The following is a 23,322-nucleotide window of genomic DNA, read 5'->3' on the forward strand; positions in this document are numbered from 1 at the left end:
ATATAGGCTGATAACTATACTCACATGTTTCCCTTTGTTAGTTTATTTAATATAAATGGAAGCATACTGTAGCCACCTAGCTTTTTTCTCCACTTACAATATCTTAAATATTATCCATATTAATATATATGTGTATACATAAATATTTTCAATAGCTGTGGTTAACATTTCATTGTATAAAAAAATGTATTTTATCACCAACACCAAGCCAGCAGGGTAAAAGAGAAGGAGGCACCCCGAGCAGTTAATGTTCATTGTCAAGATTAGCCGTGGAAGTAAATGGAAGCCAAAGAGTGAGGTTCTGGATTTTTGCTAAATACAATTAAACATTTCCATGTACACCATAGTATCTGAATGAAATTTAATTTTATCCCAAGGCTGGGGGCGTGGTCGTGGGGGTGGGGTGAGTAGGTGGTATAGCATCCGATTATAGTAATCAGTACATTCAGAAAATTTAATTTTTAACATAATTCAATAAAGTACTTAAAATATACTTTTAAAATTTTATCTCTAAGTATGTAGGCAGAAAAGTGTGCTATTTGTGCTCTTTGAGAAATAAACACGGGAAATTTTAATGGTATTTTTATCATTAATAAAAATAGATTACTCAATAAAAAATATTTTAAAATTTAGGTTTAAGTGAATTTTCAAATGTACATATTTTGGCAAATGATGCTTTATTATGACGTGAAATAGTCATTATGATGCCAATGTATAATATAATATAATGTGTCTACGATATTTTATCTATGTGTTAAGAATGTATTTATATAATTTGAAAAAACTGTATTGAGAAAAATGAAAGGCCATGATGGTTTAGATACAAATGTGTTTTTAAATTTTTATTATAAGGTCTTGCTTTGTCACCCAGGCTGGAGTGCAGTGGCATGATCATAGCTCACTGCCGTCTCAAAATTCAGGGCTCAAGCTATCCTCCCACCTCAGGCTCATGAGTAGCTGGGATTGTAAGTGTGAGCCACCAGGCCCAGCCTCAACTGTGTGTTCAAAGTGACCCCTCAGTATATGTAAGCCAAATAGAAGAGAAGCTAAAATTCTTCAGAACCACTGATTTTATTTAACTAATCGACTCTGTTGTATTCATCTGTGTGGTTGGGAAAAACAACAAAGTCTAAACCCAGATAAAACTTCAAGTGAAAAGGGGGAAACTTATCTTTCTTTATAAAATATGTTCACACAAGGTTTCAACAGCTAATCAAATTTACAATTGATGATATCTTAATCTGCCTGACACAAAGCACCAGCAAGGAAAGGCCTGACCACCTACATGTCAATGATGTTATGGCTGCCTCAGGTGTTCCAGGGCACTCAAAGACAGAGGTTTCCTCCATCAGCTTGGGCGTAGTGCACTGCTCCTGACTGGAGAGCCCAGGGCCAAAGGAGGTTTCTGCCAAAGAAGTAGAATCTGTAGAAATGGCACTTAGACAACAGAGTTAAGGCAAGCAGAGACTAAGAAGCATTTTGGAAGAAATCAGATTTGTTAGCTCACAATTATCGATGCATTAAACAAGAGGTAAAAGTGAAAAAAAATGAAGAAAAACAAATATGAAGCAAAGTTTGAATAGCATGTACTCCTTTTTATAATGCTTCAGTGACTTCTAATTTCACTCAACAGTTTTAATTGTTATTATTCAATACATTTCCTTTGTGGAAAAAAAATGGGGCCATTTATATTATTCTGAGTAAAAGCTGAGAAAAATCATTACTAGTTATCTGAGAGTAAGATTTAAAATCACAGAGGAGTGAAGAATTCTTACATATATATGTTAAAATTCCAAATTCTTAAATACCACTTAAAGATTCAAGATTCAAGAGTGTTGCTCCTAAATGTTTCCTGTATTTAGAATATAAATTATAAAAATCAGGTGAGTTATATTAAGCGTTTTTTATACTTACAAAATTATCCCCATGATAAAGTCCTAGTATAATCATATTCTATTTTTGGTATGACATTACTAGTCTATCACATTCATTGATGTCTTATAGTAACTGTAAAGATTAAAACATTGTTATCATACTTCTTATAAAAGCTACTAAGTAGATATTATTAAAAATACTAGAAAAGTATTAGAATAAATTATACAACTTGTAATGGAATTTTGTTTGGGAAGAATGCACAAGGAGAGCCATATACTGCAACAGAAAACATTTTCATGGTAACAAATTTTTACCATTAGAGTAGGGTAACTTGTATGTTGAGTTCATACCTAGCACAGTTGCATAAAAAAATCGTGCTTACACTTTCCTGTAAATTTTCTTCCGCACACGCCAAGGTACATTCCTAATTATGGTGTGTCATTACACTTGGGAAGGAGTTAATAAATGTTAACCTGATATTGCATAAGGGAAAGCAGGAGACTACATAGAGAAACTACTCAAGGACAATTCCAGAACTGAAATTGTGATCTCTGCCAGCTTCATACTCTAATTGAGTTGAGGGGCAGAGGGGTGGGGGCAAGAATTCATTTCATAATAACAGAATTTGGGAAATGAGGCCAAAGAATCTGTATCTCTTTCATGTATAAAGCATCGCGAATGGATTCATTTCTCAATTATCATAGAAGTTCTTTTTCAGTAATTACTCCATGTGGAATAAGGGCATCATACCTGGGCTGGATAGCTCCTCAGGAGAGTTTGCTTCTGAAGCACTGTCTGGAGGAACTCCATCTACTGGCTGTAAGGCTAAAGGAAAGAAGCAACACTACTTATAAAGTCATATTCACAAATAAAACAATTCCTTAACAGTTTAACTTAGTTATTTTTATATTGTTCAGAAAGCAGTGAGCCTTGCTAGAAGTCATTTTACTATCTAGTTGTAAAACACTAAAATCCACTTAGACTCCCTTTTCTACATACAGCTAATCCTGAAATGGCAGTATCTTTCTGAATAAATTCACGAATTATGACATGTTCACCTCAGGATAATGGAGCTGTATAATTTTGATACTTTATTTGGTGATGTTTCAGATTTTTAAAAGGCAGTTAAGTGAGACTAATCAAGATGTATTTTAAAAGCCTAAGTATTATTATTAAAAAAGCACAACTTACAAACCCATATCTTTCCTACTGTCCGTATTAAACAAAACACAATACAAATGTAATGTTAATGAAAAAACCACATTACCAGTCACACGACTATTTTCATCACTTTGATGCAGGGGTATTTTGGAGGGTGGGGAAGGTGCTTTTCGCTTTGTCCTTCTCAAAGATGAATTCCCTGCAGATGTGCTGCTGAGCTGCAGTGAGTCTGCCCTCACTCTTCCTGCTTCACAGGGACTCTGGAAAACAAAATGACCAAATAGAATCCTACATTTAGAGATCTGTAGCAAACTTTAGGAAGACACTGAACTTTATGTCAAACACAGATGTACCCAAATGGAACATAATAGTCATTCCTTAAAAATGTTTATGAAGCATCTGCCACATGCAGAAGCTGGGCTATGGGACAGATACATAAAGAAAAATAAAATATGGCCTTTCTCAAGAAACTTGGGCTAGAATGGGAGACTGCCATGCAAACAACTAACTGTAATGTAGAGGACTCATAAGTAACAGAGTTAAAAGCTAACTTTTAAAGAAAAACCTGGAGAAATAAAAAGGAAGGGATGAAAAAGGGAACATTATTTGTACAGTAGCATCTAGCTTGATTAAATCTACCTCTTTATAACTGCAGTGTTTCAGTGAGGAATACTGCAAAAATCTGTATGTCTACCCGAGGAAAGGTCCTTCAAGGTCACCTACCAGAAACAGCTACGGCTCACACTCCTAGCCCATGACTGTCAGCAGACCCTAAGACATCCTCCCTCAGCAGGGGTCAGTGCCTCCTCACCAATGGCCATGTCATCTTTGCTCTTTCCCTTTACCGAGAATGAATGAATGAATGAATGAATGAATGAATGAATGAATGCATGCATGCATAAATGAATAAATAACTATTTAGAAGAGTTGTTTAGGTGGCTCACACCTGTAATCCCAGCACTTTGGAAGGCCGAGGCGGGCAGACCACCTGAGGTAAAGATTTCGAGACCAGCTGGCCAATGCAGTGAAAGCCCGTCTCTACTAAAAATAAAAAAAAAATTAGCCAGGCGTGGTGGCGGGCGCCTGTAATCCCAGCTACTCGGGAGGCTGAGGCAGGAGAATCGCTTGAATCCCAGAGGCAGAGGTTGCAGTAAGTTGAGATCGTGCCATTGCACTCCAGCCTGGGTGACAAGAGTGAAACTCCATCTCGAAAAAATAAATAAAAGAGTTGTTTGCAGTTTGTGTCTCTAATTTCTCTTATCCCACTTGAACCCTTTCAATGATACTTTTCTCAGCTTTTGATCCATTAAAATGATTCCTATCAAAGTCACCAAAGACTTTGACTATGAAGAAATCCATGGCCACTTCTCAGAACTCACTTATGCAACCTATTAGCAACATTAAACAAAGCTGATCACCCTCCTAAAATACATTATTTTTCTTCCAGGAGACCACATTTCTTACTCTTCATAGATCCCTACTCTCTGGCTACTCAGTTTTCTGTGTCTGCTTCTCTCCATCTCCTGATCAACACTGGTGTGACCCAGGGCGTGGTCTGTGAACACATGCCATTTAGTATCTCTGCTCCCTCTCCAGAGGATCTCATCTATTCTCTTTAAGTATAATGTGTATGCCGATGAATTCCAAATCCATGTCTCTATCTTGGACATCTGTTCTGATCTCCCCTTAAATTAAAGAGAAGCCTCTTTAATTTAGCATGTCTAAAACTGAGATCATGATAATTCCTCTTTATCCCTCTGCCACATAGTAGTCTCACAGCCTTCCCTGTCTTAGTAAAGAACAAGTTATCCTTCCATTTGCCCTCATCTTCTGTCACATCTCACACTGAGTCAACCTTTTTATCCCTTCCCTTAGAAGATATCCAGCATTCAGCTTAACTGCTACTACACAGTCTGAATCATCATTAGAAAATACCTAATTAGACTCCATCTCCACATTGTTTCGCTATAGTCCTTCAAGATAGCAGCAAAAAGAATCTGCTATCTTTAAATAAGATCATAAAAAAGGATCCTATTAAAATGTAAGCCAGATTAGGTTAACTTTGGTTAAAACCCACTAATAGTTCCCTTTATAAGTCCATTAACAACCTGGCATCTAGCTCTCTCTGGCCTCCTCCTTTGGTAATGGAGTGGCTCACTCCACTCCAGCTACACTGGCCTCTTTGTTGCTCTTCAAATGTGCCGGCAGAGTTCCTCCATCACAGGGTGGTCATCCTTTACTGCTCCCTGTCCCTGGGATGCTTTTTCTTCTGACAACTCGGTGTCCATTTTCTTCAGGCCATTTCTCAAATGTCTTTTTTTTTTTTTTGAGACAGAGTCTCACTCTGTCACCCACCCAGGCTGGACTGCAGTGGCATGATCTCGGCTCACTGCAGCCTCCATCTCCCAGGCTCAAGTGATTCTCATGCATCAGCCTACTGAGTAGCTGGGATTACAGGCATGCAATATGACGCCCAGCTAATTTTTGTATTTTTAGTACAGACAGGGTTTCACCATGTTGGCCAGGCTGGTCTCAAACTCCTGACTTCAAGTAATCTGCCTGCCTTTGCCTCCCAAAGTGATGGATTACAGGCATGAGCTACCATACACGGTCAAATGTCATCTCTTCAACGAACTCCTCCCTGACTCCCAATATTTCTTATCCCTGCTTCCTAGATTTATTTCTATGATCAGCATTTAATTGCTCTCTAACATACTATACGGTTGACTTATTTGCCTTATACATTGTCTGCTCCCACTAGGGTTGACCACAGAGGCAGGGATTTTTTTCCCCTATTTTGCTCACTGCTGTTTGTCCAGAACCATGCCTGGCTCACAGAGGTTTCTAAGTAAATACTCCTTGAATGAATAAAAAATGAATGATATGCTGCCATCTTCATTTGTAAATAAAAGACCTTGACGTACTCAGACCAGGAGCATGTGTAAAGACTGGGGCAGTCTAGTCTTACAAGACAAGATAGGTACGTCTAAGGGAAGTGAACTAATTCATAAGATATTTTTCAGTCTTTATGCCTTGCTACACACCAAGAAAAAATGGGCAAATTTACTATTTTATAATTTTTAAATATATCTGCCAGAGAGAAAGGGAAGCCTGCTCCCAAAGAAAAGGGTTTGAGTTAGCTGTGCTCTTTGCCAATTGTGTTAGGTACTAAAGAGGAAGGCAGGTCACTTCAACAGGGAGAGAAACTGTTAGGTCTACAGTGGCAGGAGCTTCACTGAACAAACCTCTCACAAACCCACTAACTGTGCCTTATAACAGAGGAATGGGACAAGGTGGCACCAGGGAGGTCTTACCAATAGTTGAAATGTTAACCTTCTTTCCTACTAGTTAGCAAATAGCTGCCTCCAACCCCATCCCATTACTCTGATTCCTCCTCCAAAATTCTTCAGATTTCTCTATAATCCAGCAAGAAAAGAGTTAAATCCTGCCACCCAAAGTCGGATTTTGTTTCAGAGTCACTAAAGTCAATTCTGACTAAATATTATGATCATCCTGACTAGGGTAGGCATGGGGGTGGATTCTCAATCGATGTTTGAAATAATTCAAAACAAGGGCCCGCTGCAACAAAAAGGTAAGAAAGAAATGCACCAAGGAATTGGCAGTATTTAAATATTGCTTTGAATAGAATATAAAGGTTAAATAGAAATCTTTCTACTGATAATGTCTTTGTGTTCTAAAACCTTCCCCTGATATCTTATAAGAGTAACAAATTTAGGAAACATCAGAAAAAAAGGCCAAAAGTTCTCCCAAAAGAACATGGCCCTTCACTTTAAAAAAATAATTACCTGCAAATCAAAAGCAGTAGAAGATGTGATTTTATTTCTTGGATTTACTTCTGTAAAGCCCTATTAAAGCCAAGTTCCACTCCTATGGCAGATCTAGTTTACCAGTAAGAATGCAATAGGTGATCAATAAGTGGCAGCTTAATGCATGAAGCAACAGCAGCATTTGATTTTCCTCCCCAGTTCCATGTTTCCCGTGTTTCAACTGATTGCTTTCATGAGGTGTATAATAAAAATGTGTTCATCATTAGGTCACATTCCTTATCATTGTCACTTATTGGTATTTTCCATGATAAAAGCAGCCATGACATGAATTTCTCAATGAGAGTATCTATTTGGGAATTAGAGCTCTTATATTTTGGTTATAATAAAGCAGACAGTACAGAATTATAAAAGGGAGGAATATATACAGACTCACTAATTTTTATGAACCTATTCATAACTCAAAGACAGAATAACCACAGACTCATATATTTCATTATTCAGCCTAGAGGTCTTAAAATAAGGTAGCTTTTTGTAAAACAGAGTATTTATATTTTTACGGATAAAGAATTTAAAATTTGTCAAAATAGACATATTTCAGTTTTATAAATGCTAAATTTTTTTCAACAGCATTTATGAAGATAATTGGGGGAAGTGCATATTGAAAAGACAAAGTCATGGACATCAGGGGAAGCATTTATTTTACAACCCCATTCTGCGACATTCACCACCCTTACCATGTTGTGCATGGGTATCATGATGGTAAATGGACAGGCATTACTAAAGCTGCAATTTGAATTAAAGCGGCTAAGAAAAAAGACATTGGCTTGGTGCGGTGGCTCACACCTGTAATCCCAGAACATCTGAGGACAGGGATTCAAGACCAGCCTGACTAACATGGTAAAACCCCGTTTCTACTAAAAACATAGAAATTAGCCAGGTAGAGAGGTGTGTGCCTGTAATCCCAGCTACTTGGGAGGCTGAGGCAGAAGAATCGCTTTAACCTGGGAAGTGGAGGTGCAGTGAGCCAAGAGCGCGCCACTGCACTCCAGCCTAGGCAACAAGAGTGAAACTCCATCTCAAAATAAATAAACAAATAAATAAATAAAAATAAAAAGACATTAGAGGAAAGTGAACATGATTTCACTAATTGATATGAAGTACAATTATGTGGCCTGTCATAACTGGAACTTATGCTGTTAATAATGCTTAAAACTTACTAAAGTTGAGGACAAAATGTAAATTTAACAATTGGTATAAGTCATGCAAAGGCAAGAGTTTTGAAGAAATAAGAATAGTGAGTTTAGATAATAAGCAACAGATTAATGGACAGAAATGTAAATTTTCTTTTGAAATATAAGTAATATTCATATTAGCATTCAAGGAAATAGCTTTATATATATATTTTTGTTGTCCTATAAGATACAGAAGCAAGAGGTTTTTTGAAGACTCTTGGAAAATAATTTCAATTACTTAAGAAATTGCCAAGGAAAGTTAAGATAATAAAAATCAAATGTGGAATTATTGTGTGTTAACTAAAACATCACTCTTAACACAAAACAGAAGAACAACTGGGACTTGAGAAAGAGATGTTCTACACCTACTAAAAAACCTTCTCTTGGGGAGGCGGGGTGAAAGCCTGCAGGAAAAGAAGGGACATTTAAGTTAGAAGACTCTCATGTTTCTAAATAGATTGTAGCCAGGAAAACACATGTATACACTGGGATTTACAGAGAATATACATATCTAACATGCAAGACTGGAGAGGCTCCAAACCCAGGAATGACTAATGCTAAAAGCAGCCTTACTAAACTGCCACAGCATTTAAGTAATATACATCATGAGTTTAGAATGCTAAAAAAGTAAATTAAATTAAAAGGGTGGGAAGACCACTGATACTTAAGCAGCAGCATTCTTTTTTTTTTTTTTTTTTTTTTTTTGAGACAGAGTTTTGCTCTGTCGCCCAGGCTGGAGTGCAGTGGTACGATCTCAGCTCACTGCAACCTCCGCCTCCCAGGTTCAAGCAGTTCTCTGCCTCAGCCTCCCGAGTAGCTGGGATTACAGGCGCCCACCACCATGCCCGGCTAATTTTTTGTATTTTTAGTAGAGATGTGGTTTCACCATCTTGGCCAGGCTGATCTTGAACTCCTGACCTTGTGATCCACCCACCTTGTCCTCCCAAAGCGTTGAGATTACAGGCGTGAGCCACTGTGCCTGGCCAGCAGCAGCATTCTTAAGCTATATTTTCTTCTGTGCACTTCAGGAGTATGCTCCAAATAGTCTCCCAATAGCTCTGCTCTTGCATTCATCACAGCTAAACTACCCACTATTTCTGAATGTGAATTTGTCCAGTTGGAGAGAGGCTTACAGGGAGTTTGCAAGGTAGAAGGCAGCCCATTACAATGATTCCCAAAGAAATGGGTTTTGGAGTCAATACAAGCGGTTGAACCAGAAAGCTTGCCATTGTCTCTGTGACCTTCAGTCTCCTCATTCACGAAAAGGAAAAGTAACAGCACCTATGTCAAAAGGGGCTGGGATGCTTAAATGAAATGTTATATGTAAAATACATAGCACAGTCCCTAGCATACAATAGATGCTTCATAACCATCAGCTGATATTATTACATCTAATTTGTCTATTTTAAAGTACATGAAAATGTTCTGCAAATAATGTAAGAATTATAATTATGTAGATGTTGGAGTAAAAAGTATAGGTAAAAAGAGGTATTTACTTTAAGATTGTACTCTCTGGTGACTGCGTTGGTAACAGTCCTATTGGAATCAGTCTTAGTAATAATTAACCTTAAAGCTCAACAGTGCCCAGCGTTCAGGAACCGATGCTTAGTCTACTGTATATCACTGTGGGTCTAAAAATCTCCACCTTTAAGTCAACTCAGGTCTCTTCAACATACTTTAAAGGACTTTAATAAAAGTTAAATATTTAACACTACTTTGTTGAATCAGTGAATTCATGGATGTGTATTATAGTACATACATTTGAAATGTCTCATAAGCAAATTCAATGTGAAAAATTAAAGAACTATTTATAACTCTCTTCAGCTTTTACTACCAACAAACCTTTTCTTTGTTCAAATTATGACTACATTTTAAAAAGTGGTAGACATTAAAATTTATTAAGTCTGAAGGCTTTACAAAATGAGAAAACACAGAGGTTTCTACTTACTAGGGGAAACTGTTTTGGTTAATCATTAGCGATGTTCAATTATTTACTTTAGTTAGAGTCACTGATAAGTCTGCTTGCCATTAATGAAAACTGCACTTCTAACAGGAATGCACATCACCAAATTTTATGGTCTGTAAAAAGGAAAATACCACAAGGAGAAACAGAATCTACTAATGAAAGTGGTAAGGTCAGGTTGAAAACCATGCTAGATTGTTAATCCCCCAGAATTCACATCCAGATCAGAATTCTGATTCAAAATTGAACTAAATTTAGCTGAAGAAAATAGAATCAAATAGCATTCAAGAGATTTACTGAATACCTGCTCTGTACTAGTTATTAGATCACTTAATAATCATAGTTGAATTATAAAATGTGGGTCACTGAAATCGAAGTATCCTGGATTAAAGAGTTAAATGCAAAGGGAGTGCTCCAGGCGGCGACGGGGCCGAATTCACCAGCGGCCTGGGCAGTAGTCAAAGGCCCAGCACGTCCTGGGTGCCGTGGTGCGGGCAGTGAACGCGCGCCAGGCCGGATGGGCCCATGCCGGGCGCCAGAACTGTACCGGGCTCCATTCCCGTTGTTAGGGCTTCAGGTCGACCCCAGCACTGGGCTGCTCATCGCTGCAGGCGGAGGCGGCGCCGCCAAGGCAGGCATAAAGAATGGCGTGCACTTTCTGCAGCTAGAGCGGATTAATGGGCGCTTGAGTGCCTCCTTGCTGCACTCCCATGACACAGAGACACGGGTCACCATGAACTTGGCACTGGCTGGTGACATCCTTGCTGCAGGGCAGGATGCCCACTGTCAGCTCCTGCGCTTCCAGGCCCATCAACAGAAGGTCAACAAGGCAGAGAAGGCAGGTTCCAAGAAGCAGGGGCCTCGACAAAGGAAGGGAGCAGCCCCAGCAGAGAAGAAATGTGGAAACCCAGCACGAGGGGCTAGAACTCAGGGTAGAGAATTTGCAGGCAGTGCAGACAGACTTCAGCTCTGATCCACTGCAGAAAGTTGTGTGCTTCAACCACGATAATACCCTGCTTGCCACTGGAGGGACAGATGGCTACGTTCGTGTCTGGAAGGTACCAGGGCTGGAGAAGGTTCTGGAGTTCAAAGCCCACGAAGGGGAGTTTGAAGACCTGGCTTTAGGGCCTGATGTCAAGTTGGTAACCGTGGCAGAAGGATCAGCTGGTGACACAGCTGCACTGGCAAGAGAATGGACCCACCGTTTCCAGCACACCTTACCATCGTCAGGCCTGCAGGTTTGGGCAGGTTCCAGACCAGCCTGCTGGGCTGTGACTCTTCACAGTGCAAATTCCCCACAAGCGCCTGAGCCAGCCCGCTCCCTGCTACCTCACAGCCTGGGATGGCTCCAACTTCTTGCCCCTTCGCACCAAGTCCTGTGGCCATGAAGTCATCTCCTGCCTCAATGTCAGTGAGTCTGGCACCTTCCTAGGCCTGGGCATGGTCACTGGCTCTGTTGCCATCTACATAGCTTTCTCTCTCCAGTGCCTGTACTACATGAGGGAGGCCCATGGCATTGTGGTGACAGATGTGGCCTTTCTACCTGAGAAGGGTCGTGGTCCAGAGCTCCTTGGGTCCCATGAAACTGCCCGGTTCTCTGTGGCTGTGGACAGTCATTGCCAGTTGCATCTGCTGCCTTCATTGCAGAGTGTTCCTGTGAGGCTCCTGCTCCTGCTGTGTGTCGGGCTTATCGTTGTGACCATCCTGCTGCTCCAGAGTGTCTTTCCAGGTTTTCTTTAGCTTCCCTGCTTCCTGGGAATCAGGAGCCTGGACACTGCCATCTCTAGAGCAGAGTGGAGGTCTGGACTCCCTTTGCTCACTCCATTCAGGTCCACAGCTGAGGTTACCTCTGATAAGATGAATGGGCACTACCTGCCCTTCTAGTGAAAAGGCTTGGTCGTGGCCCTGCGTGACTCTGGGTGCCAGGAACCCTGCCTTCATCATCTGTGGATCCATCCAGAACAGCGGTGTCTGAAGCCCAGGCCATACTCCCTGCCTCCTGCCTTCTGCCTACTAGAGGCTTGAGAGTTGAGTTTGTCCTTTCTCTAGAAACATGTGAAGATGCCCAAGAGCCTGGAGGCACTGCTGTCCTTCCTACAGAAACAGTTTCTCCTCCTCCCCTCACAGCCTTGTGGCCAGTTCCTCTTCACATGAAGCCCCTGGCATTTGCTGGGGAAGGGACTGGCCTGGTACTTGCTGTTAGGGCAGGAAGGGGCAAAAGGAAGACTTGGGTAGTAATCTGGGGATTCAGATGGGTAGCACTAAGCCAGCCGGCCTAAAGATGTAATAAGTTCCTAGATAGTCTACCCTAACCTCGAGGAAAGGAAAAATGAACCTCAGCCCACTAGGCAGGAAAAGTTGATATTTAACAAACAAGGAAAGAGTGAACTGAGACCCCCCCCCCCAAAAAAAAAGAGTTAAATGAAAGAATACACACGGAAAATAAAAACACTCAATTAGGGGATAGAAACATAGAAGCCCAACTTCAATAATTTTGTTAAATGTTTCTAATAGAATCTGTTGGTTCTGTTTATAATATGATTTTCACAGGTGGAAAAGGGTGGGGTTAGTGGAGAGAATGTAAACAATCTCTTGAAATTGAAAACTCATGTTTTCTTTTTCAAGGGACAGACTCACATTATTCTTCTCTAACCTGGACATTCCCAATAAACACTATTAAATAGTATAAAGTATCTTATAAATTGACATTAATTTATGATATTTGCTATTGTATCCCAATAACTGAACTTTTCATATATCTGAAGGTCAAGTTTTAACGCTTAACTCTTCATGGAAGAATGCAAAAACAATTTTACAACTTAGACAAGCAAGTCAATTTTAAGTGTCATTATTATACATATTATTGTTACACTATAATAAATGTAATTTAGAAGTACGAGGTCTTGTTTTGAATTCGCAAAATAAGCTGTTTTTATCACAATTAAATCAGTTTTATGGTTGATGTGATAAAATTAGCTCAATCTCATAAGACACAAATAATGTATATAATGATGAGGAAAAAAAATCAGTAAATCTCAAATAAAAGTCGCCTCATAGAAGTTTTGGTGTCCATTATTATATGTGTATCGTTTTTACACCTGTATATACATAATGCACATAGATACACACACACACATGCATGCAAATTTTGGCTTGCATTGTATGAAAGCATACATGCCAGTTTCTTCATTATATTATTGTGATTTGTAAAAATAAAATGTTATCTTTTGGTGGGGTGGGGGAAGTTTATTTCTGATATCCTGTATCTCCCTGTTCTACACCCTTTTCCTGTTTGGATGGCACTTCCTCCCAACTCCTGAAAATCTAGAGCTTATACATTCTAGTTTTTTATTCTCTATATAAACCTGTTTTAAGATTCTTCACTGATGGCATAGGAAATCTTAGCCTGCCTAGGTTTTGTAGATTAAGAAAAGTTGTATAACATCAAAGTGAAGGGGTATAAGGAATAGAGGTGGTATGTCAGATCTCAGACAACTGTAATAACGAGAGGAGAAATAGGACAGCAGTACCAGGGTCTGGAGCTCTTACGTCTACACTAGGCCAGCTATCACTATGTGGACAATTTTAATGCTGCTCCTACCAATCTGCTGAAATAAATACTATAAGAGGAAGCAATGAGGTTACAACTAGGTTCACTTATATGTGATCTAAATACCACCACCAACAGTAACTTGTCCCTTTTTGGTTACTAAAATTAAACCCATTTAGGGGATTCTGAGTGGCCAAGCTTGCCACTAGATTTCTCTTAAAGTCATCTACTTTAAAACTCATCATTAGTCAATGGTAACATTTGTATCCCATGGTTAACAAACTCATTAATCTAAGCATGTCTTCATCAATCATCAAGTCTTCTACTTCTTTTTAGTAATGCAATACCTATGCAATCGTGTTAACTTTTGTGTTACAGTCAGGAGTTTGGGAAGAAAGATGTCAGTCAATGTTTTATTTTGTTATTGTACTTTAAGTTTCCGAAATCCTCAGAGGAGTAATGCCAGAATTAGACACCATGATCTCGTTAATGTCGATCAAACCAAAACAAGCACATTCATCTGTTAGAGGTCAATTTTTAAAAAATAGCAAAATAGCATAATTTTGTAATACTAGAGTTGGAAGAGACTTTGGGAAATTTAATTACACAACCTTATTCTACAGAGGAGAAAACTAAGTCATAGAGAAGTTCAGCGAAGGTGAAGGAAAAAAAACTACAACAGCAAAGAAAAACATAATAGACCTATTAGTAGAATTCAAGATTCTCTCTTTCAAGCCAGGTCAGGACTTCTTCTTTCCAGCCCTTCTCTAGGCACAAAAGAAAGAAAACACACACACACTAAAAATTCCCATGTTATCCCCCTGTAGGTTTTTTCCATTTGTCTTCCTGAGGCAATCTGTGCTTTCATCAACCCTATGATACTTTGATAAAGTACATAAACTAAGTCTTATTCGTGATAATCCTTTGCATATAGCATTTAGTAAAAGCCCAGTGATGAGGGTCTAGCTCAATGGTACATCTTGGATGAAAAAAACCCAGGATGAACCACCAGAAAGCAGAGCTCAGGATCAAGTTTAAAAGACAGGGAATGGTGGTAACCATGATTCTCTGTGATCACAGTGATCACAGACCCTCCTAGCCACAGGGTAGGAAAATGTGAATAATCTAGAAGTTAACTGAGTTTAGGACCTATACCAGAGTGAAGCTACAGTCAATCAAACAAACTGGGGCCAAGTCAGTTCATCCAGAAAGGGAATTAAGGTTGGGAGCAGGCTTATCCCAGTGACACCATAAGGTTATCACTGTGGTTCCAGGAAAGAGGCCTGCTTCTATCTGCCCTGGCCTCTGTTAACACATGCTGGTTACTAGAGAAAGGCAAATCTCCCCATGAGGTCGCAAACATCACAGAGGTACAGAGACTAAGTAAACTTCATACTGGTAAAGTAAGCCTCCTAACACTAATTATTTTCAATAGTATTTTATTAACTCAGCCTGTTATTTCAGAGAGGTACGACTTTTTATATACTAACAGATAAAAACGAGAAATCCACATTAATTCCACAAATGACCTACTGCTCTTTGAATAATATATTTTTCCTTAAAATTTAACAAGTCATTGATTCCTCATAATTCATAGTTCTTTACTTTTAGGCCAGAGGTAGTATTGTCAGAAACCTAAAATGGAATGGCCCAGAGGGTTGTCATAAGGATTAAATCAGTAATGTTCTTAGAGCCTTGTCTGAAACATTAGTAAGCATTATATAAGCATTCACCATTGCTTTTATTATTGTGATTATGACCCTTTGAAAATCTGATGAAAACTACAGTGGCAAAGTATGTATTATATCTAGGAAAGCCTTAAAAAGGGGAGCAGATTAAATATTATACTGTGTTGGTACATTTCTCTACTGAATGAAACCAATCATATTTTTGGAAGTACAGACAGCTGTATTCTGTACAGCAAACTGCAAATGCCATGGTAACCACTGTTCCTAGGCAATTGTAGAATTATGCGTGTGGTCCACTTTCTATATAATAAATATAAGAGGAAAATGGAGGGGAAAATAAACTGTGACAACCTGTGTAAAAATCTAAAAAGGGGTGTGTTTCTTAAAAATTGCAAATACATACTCTGTTAAAACAGAGGGTACAACCTTACATACTCTGTGTAAAATCACTAAGATTAAAATGAAGTAAAAGAGCAAAATATGTACCTGTACATTTGATAAGTATATGACAATATGTCATCTTATCTGCTTATAAACCATGATATACATTAGAATATGAAATTGAGTAAAAGATGAATAATGTAAAACATTTAAAAAGTTAAGTCAGTTATTTTAAAACTAACACTCTAGGTATTAAATTTCACTTGCATAATACTAGATGGCAAAGAGTTTCCATTTCTCAATAGTTGAGTATTTGTCTGGACAAAGCAGGATGCAAAATGAGACAAAATAAAATGCCCAATGAAGATCACTTCTTACAGTGTTTCCAGCCACAATGTAATGTCCGAAACAAAATGATGTGCCACGCCCATAGCCAGGGGAAAAATTGATTGCTGTTGTATATTCATCATTCCAAGCGGCAGTCACACCAAATGTGCCAAATGAAAAATTCTCCAAAAGGTTCTGTGAATTCTATGGGTCAAGATTACTCAATGCTTTTTCCTGACTCTTCTTCCACTTATTCAAATGTAAAATCAGTTTATGAGGCTAATTTGTCAATAAGACCAGAACATCCTTTGGCCATTGATTTTATTAAATGTTCTCTTCATAAACTCTTGGTCAGCAGATATGGTGCAGAAATTAGATTTCTGAACTTAGATTTATCTGAGAATTCTAAGTCACTTTCAATTTAAGTCAATGTAATTGAATTTCTGACTTCCCATTTCACAAATGACAATCTTATTGTAAATGACTATGTACATTTTATATAAGAATATATGTTATATGGGTCATACAAATAAAGCATTATCTATTACATGTCTTGTTACACAAATGCCATTTCAAATCATCAGGAAAAATCATATTTAAAAAATGCTCAAAAACTACCAAGAAATACTGCCAGAAAATTTCTAATGGGAAAGTTTTCTTTTCAAATGAACATTTTCATAGAGGATGGTATATTCACCTTTATAGGAAAAATGACATGACACTTGAAATAATGTGAAAGAGGGTGCAGAGAAATTTAGGGATATGAAAGGATACTGCAGCAATAATAGTAAAATATGTGTTCTTCAAAATGTATTCTTTAGATGGAAAAAATAATTTTAGATGCAGAAATATTCTAAGAAAGGTTGGGTTAAATCATTTGCTAACTTGGATCTTTGCTATCTCTGCTAACTTTGAATAGTCTTTGGAAACGGCACAATTAGTTTGTTAAAAGTAGCTCAGCAAATCAACAGTCTTTTATGTGAGCATTTTCAGTATGAGCTCTAAAAAACTCACCATCCATATACTTTAATTTGCTAATATTGAGAAATATCTTAGAAGAATGAGGCAAATTATTAAATATAGACAGCCAAAAAGTATAAAATAAACGTGGTTGACAAAATTTTTCCTAAGCTACAGATTTACTGACATCAGTAAACCTTGACTAAGGCAAACATAGTTTCTGTGGCTCTTAAAAGAACAATAAAATGCATTAAAAACTCAAAATGAATAAAATTGCTAATTACAAAATCCCTTTGTCATGTGTTACTGACATTTATCTCTCTAGCTTTATTTACCCACATGAAGAAGCATTTTCTATTTCTCATGCGATGTAACTATTTTCAGTATTTTCTTTCTGCTTTATTAAAAGGTGCTTTGGAGGAAAAAAGTGGAAAAATTAGAATGCTATACTTCTGTCAAACAGCGCACCCTTGTGGTTTATTTTGTATCCTGAACAATAAAAATTAAAGTGTGTCTAAAATTCACATACTTAGAACCAATTTGGTCATACATATTTTTCTTCCAAGTTATGTTTTCCTCAACATGCTATCATTTTCAATCACTAAAAATAGTGACATTTTACATTTTCGAATTCAAAACTAAATTGTGAAAATAGATACAAATGTTTATAGTGATAATGACCATCTTTGATTTTAAATTTAAAACAAGCAAGCAGTGAAATAAGTATGATTCACTCATAAATTCATATGTTTTGCTGAATTTCCTGAATATCTACATCTGGCTATACAAACCATGCTTTTACTATTTTAAAGTTTATTATTATTTTTTAAAGACTGGGTCTCACCCTGTCACCCAGGCCGGAGTGCAGTGGTGAGATCACAGCTCACTGCAGCTTTGAATGCCTGTGCTCAAGTGATCCTCCCACCTCAGTCTCCTGAGTAGCTGGGACTGCTGCAGGCACACACCACCATGTCTGGCTGATTTATTTTATTTTATTATTTTTTTGTAGAGGCAGGGGTCTTACTTTGTGGCCCAGGCTGGTCTTAAACTCCCTGCTTTTAAGTGATCCTCCTACCTCAGCCTCCCAAAGTGCTGGGATTATAGGCATGAACCACCAAGCCTGGGCTATAAACAATTTTAATTCAAGGATCATTTATACTTATAAGCATTATGCAATGTACAGTATAGTTTAGTTGGACCTTAAGTTTTCAATATAACCTTATCTAAATTCTGACTTTTCTATAAAAGCTTAACAAATATATTGTTAAGAATTACATGGTCCAATTACCATAAAAGTAAACATAAGCAATCTTTAAGTTATCCAAGTACTTCTGAAAATTTACCAGATATATGAATGACATACTAAAATTTTACGATATAAGTGTGACACATTCTCATTGTATATACTGTACCTGGCTATGAAAGCAGTGATTAATGTTTACTTATCAATTCTCTTGAACACCTACCATGTTACAGAATTTTGCTGGAGAACACAATTCCTGCCCTCTGGGTGGGGAAAAGAAAAAGGCAAAATTTAACAATGCTGCAAGCATTAAGCCATAATACAACCCTAAAGTTTATCTTTAGAGGATGAGGTAAGTAAGTCATGTTATACCCATCAATGTAATATTATTCAATCCTTCAAAAAGGTGAAGCCCTTTATGAACTGCTAAGAATATCCAGAATAAATCATTCCATACCAAAAAGTAAAGTATAAGATGCATGTAGCATATGGCCACCTGAGGAAAAAAAAATATTTAGCATGAATATTGGTTTAAATATGCATACATGATCTCTGGAAAGATACACGAGAAACTGTTAATAGTGGTTGCCTCTGGGCAGGATAACTTGGTTGGGGATAGGGAAGGAGAATTTTTACTGTATTCCTCGTTTTACTTTTAGAATAACATATACAACCTATACATAATGCAAATTAAGAGAAAATAAAAAGGGACAAGAGAGACAAATTTAGAGAAAGCAAGGATTATTCTGTGCTGGAATCTTTTGAAAATTCTCCATGAATCTGATAAAAGAATGGACATCCTTTGGATGGGTAAGTAGAAATGAAGAAGATGGAAGTGGGGCCACTCCATTCTGAAAAGACAGAACACAGGATTTTGCATCAGCAACAATAAGTCAAATCTTCTGGTTAGAGATACAAGTATCCTATCCTATCCTATAAATGATGAGGAATTAAAAAGTTTAAAAGTAAAATTGTGATCATTCTGTAGAGGATCTTGAATGCCCAGAAAAATGACAACAAGCTATGCAAAATTTCTGAACTGAGAAGTGATAATTAAGAAATACAAATGCAGCAGCTTGCCACGTTGAGTATTTCAATGACATGTTAAGTATTGGTTTTCTCTTTATACTCTGTCCTGGATTTCTCTACAAAAGATGTCAGCAGAGGGAATAAAAGACATCATGAAGGGAGACTGAATGAAGGATTGGTCTCTAATTAGATGTAAAAAGAAAATCAAAGCTGATCTTGAGATTTTCAGTCTGGTAGAAAAACAATGATGTTGGTGTTCAATACATCTTCCAGGTAGTGATGAGTCAATAGCAACTGTGAATTCAAATTGCAACTGGAAGAATATTGAGATTAGAATTACGAAGTTGATGTATAGTTTCCTAGGGCTGCCCTAACAAATTACCGTGACTGGGTGGCTAAAAACCACACAAATGTATTCTTCCACAGTTCTAAAGTCCAGAAATCTCAAATCAAGGTGTTGGCAGAGTCATGCTCCCTCTGAAGGCATTAGGGAGAACCCTCCCTTGCCTCTTGCAGCTTCCAGTGACTCCTGGTAATGGTTCGCTGTGGCAGCATAATGCCAATTTCTGCCTCTGTCTTCATACTACCTTCTCTGTGTCTCTCTCCCTGTGTGTCTCCTCTTCTTATAAAGATACCTGTCACTGGATTTGGGCCCACCTCAAATCCAAGATGACTTCATCCCTAGATCCTTAAGTACAACTGCAAAAATTATATCTCTAAATAAGGTCAGAAACCTAGGTTTTGGAGGGGTTAGAGTTCAGACACACCTTTTGCAAGGAACATTATTCAAACCACTACAGTTGAGAACCATCAGCCCACAAACTCAAAAAAGAAGAGAAGTCTTCTCTGAAAGAGTGCACAAATATAGACCAAGACCATGGATTTAGTACCTCCAAATGTAGAAAATGAATAAAATAGTGACAAGAAAAAAAAAATACAAGAGGGCTGAGATATAAGAAGAGGCTGAAGACCAAGGAAGAAAAAGACAAATCAAGACCAAGGGGATAATTAATCACATCAAATACATCAAGAAGTTTGTTGCAGAGATGTCTAGGAAGGTATGAATTTGTGTGTGCACTACAGCTTAATCACTATTATTTTTGCCATGAATAAATAAAAAATAGTTTTTCAGCTTCTCTAGGGAAAAACAAATAATTATGGGTTCTACTGAACAATACATCAAAGAACTATCCAGATGTCCAGATCAAAAGAAAAAATAATTAGAAAATTGTACAAAGATGTGTAGTTTGCCAAAGGCAACATACTAAAAAAAAAGATTACTTAACACAGGGGCAGCAACTGGTCACAGAGCAGAGGGAGAGCTTCAAAAGAAATAGCTTTCAGTGAGGTCACTGGTAGCGCAGCCCAGAATTTTAAGAAACAGACTACTAGAAAGACAACATAGACCTCTTGGGGAACCAAGTACAAAGGAAGTTTACTGAAATAGATTGGATGAGCACAGCTAGAATAAAGATTTGTGAGCATGGGCTAAAGTATATTTCTATATATATTAATATATGCAAAAACATAGCTACTCAAGAGTATAATTTACACTCTTCTATGATCCAACCCTAAAAATGCTACTTCTTATTGCGAATAAATTTAAAAGGGCTACAAGCACAAAACAAAGTCTTTGGGACCCTGACTTGACTCCTGCTTACCATGCTTAATTTCAATCTCTGTTTCTTGCTCATGCCTAGGCAAGCCATAGTGTTCACATTCCTGCATCTCTGAACACGGTTCCTTTGCCTAATGCAATCCCGCACATATTTTAAGAGTGAACTCAAGAATCATCTCTTCTGTGAAGATTCACCTAACTCTCAAGCAGTTACCCTGCAAATTCTTTGTCAGTATATGATTCTATCACTTGACAAAAACATTATCCTCCTGATTTGTGAGATTAGATGAGATTTTATGAGATTTTATACCACAAATACTAAATTAGACAAGAAAATCTTAATAGAAATAAGAAACTTAATGGATCATTTCCCAAGTACTGAGGTTAAGCATTTTCAAAATTCATTTCTATCTCTTTGAGTTGCACATATGATTGTCTATAAACTACATTTAAAACTATGGTTAATTTTAAGTCAAAGCAGCACAGAAATGTGTATCAGGTGCTTAGGAAGAGTTAATTTACTTTAGCATTGCATTTACTAAGCTCCCGAGGGGGAAACGAAATCTTTCAACTAGATACAAGAAAACTTCTCAGCGTCTCAAGTATCTGCAAATAAAATCTGCTCTCAAAGTTACTTAAATCATTCTGTCTGATTACCAGCAACAATATATACAGTCTCATCTTCAATTATATATACCTAAAAATTCATTTATTTTTCACATGGATAAAGCAAGGAATACGCGGATTGTTTAGTAATGAAAAGTAGTTTGCAAATGGATCTCCACAAAATGGCAAACTCAGGGAAAATTTGAGATTAAAGGTGAGTAATAAGAAAACTTTGAGAAAAAGGTACACATAGAACTGTGCTTTGAAGATAAGAGGTAACTGTGATATATTCTATATAAAAAGGCTCATTTTCTTTTTTCACTATGGAGTATCTATGTACTAGGTAGATACCAGGCTATTCCCTGGAGAATCTCAGTCAGGTCAAGAAGATACATGTGGTTAGAAACCCATGAACACAACTCAAAGACTGTGTTACTGTTTAAAAAAGAATTATTCAAAAATAAAGACTGTATTTCCATTCCTATTACATGCACCAAGCAAGAGCCCCTAGTTAGGCCTTAGTAAACCAAGACTTTAGTTTTCGGATATTTTTTTCGCCTGAATATGAAAGTTACTTAAAATGGACATTTATCCTTTACTGCATCACAGACCTGTACGTATACAGAAGATCTATTCCTAGTACCAATCTTAGAATGAGCTATTCATCTTATTACAGATTAGTAACTGCTACTAATTACCAACTGTTATAGGACTACTTCTTTCTAGTCTACCTAGAAAGGACAAGTTAGGTAAGAGGAAAAATAAATGGTACCCTGCCTCATCCAAAAAAACAAAATAGAAAACAAAACTACGCACCTTATCTGTCTCATCCACACTCATGGATTTCATTATACAAGAAGCAGGCCTCTCTTGGATGTGTGCGAGGTCTTGGGGGACACTCTGAGACACTGGCATCGGAGGCAGTGGAGCCCGCCTCTTCTTGGGTGCATCCGATGGCAGGGTGTTGGAAATATATGGTTTGGAAATGGTATTCGACCTCGTAAAAGTCGGGCGGTGCTTATTTACTAGAGGAGTTGCAGGGGCACTGGCAGTCTGGTAAAGAACAACAAAGCCAAAATCTAGTAATTTCAAGATATTAGTAAAAAGCATTAGTAATTAAAAATATTTGAAGAATCTTACAAAATGCAATATAAGAAAATACTTACTTGGTCCCGCTTTTTCTTACTGCGTTGAAAAAAACTGAAAAACCCTTTAGTTTCTTTCTCCTTCATAATATCTAGGTTTTGTGATATTTGGCAGGACTCTAAAATAGAAGAAAAGCATCTTACTTTTGTACGTGAGGCTGACTGTTCAATTCCAAGATTTCTTTCTCTTACTTCCCCTTTGTAAACTTATCTAATGCTAAAAGCTACTAATTGTAGTCTACAAACAAGGCACTCTGCTAAGCACCTTAAATCTTATTAAGTTCTCAAAGCAACAAGCAAATATTGTTCTTATTTCACAAAAGAGGAAACTGAAGCTTAAAAAACTAAGATACATAATCAAGGCGAACACTCAGGAAATGATAGAGCTATACCACAAACTCAGTTTTTCTGATTCAGAGTCTGTGTTCTATACAACATTTCAGAAGCAGAAGTAAAATAGAAAGGACACTTCAAATTAAACAAGATATGAAATTGCTACCACACAGTTTGTTCCTTTATTTTTATTATACTTTGCTCTCACAGCTAAACTATGTGAAATATTTTCTTCTACAAAATGTGAGTCATTATAATTGCTCAGTACTCTGCTAAATGTTTCATAAAAGTTATTTCTTTAATAGGGTGGGTCTCAACTGGGACCAATTTTGCCCCCCCAGAGGACATTTGACAAAGTCTGGGGACAATTTGATTGCCACCACTGGCAATGGGGTTAGGAGACTATGCTGTCGGCATTTACTG

General features: G+C 37.6%; 1 protein-coding gene and 1 pseudogene across 11 annotated transcripts in view; one reads left to right on the forward strand and one right to left on the reverse strand.

The window, feature by feature from the left end:
- The window catches only part of LOC105483322 (cordon-bleu WH2 repeat protein like 1), a 161,649-nt gene that overhangs the window by 17,019 nt on the left and 121,308 nt on the right, over positions 1-23,322 (reverse strand). For 9 of the 11 annotated variants that reach the window (XM_011744144.3, XM_011744143.3, XM_071072867.1 and 6 more), the window contains 5 exons: positions 22,588-22,685; positions 22,238-22,474; positions 3,143-3,296; positions 2,626-2,700; positions 1,286-1,405 (listed from right to left, as the gene is read on the reverse strand). In XM_011744144.3, coding sequence (XP_011742446.2) covers positions 1,286-1,405; positions 2,626-2,700; positions 3,143-3,296; positions 22,238-22,474; positions 22,588-22,685 — 684 coding nt within the window. The remainder of the gene's footprint in view (positions 1-1,285; positions 1,406-2,625; positions 2,701-3,142; positions 3,297-22,237; positions 22,475-22,587; positions 22,686-23,322) is intronic. The other 2 variants (XM_011744146.3, XM_011744149.3) reach the window with 1 other exon arrangement.
- LOC105483321 (guanine nucleotide-exchange factor SEC12 pseudogene) lies at positions 10,537-11,759 on the forward strand (annotated as a pseudogene).

Source organism: Macaca nemestrina, chromosome 11 (genome assembly GCF_043159975.1).
Source record: "Macaca nemestrina isolate mMacNem1 chromosome 11, mMacNem.hap1, whole genome shotgun sequence".
Taxonomy (NCBI): domain Eukaryota; kingdom Metazoa; phylum Chordata; class Mammalia; order Primates; family Cercopithecidae; genus Macaca; species Macaca nemestrina.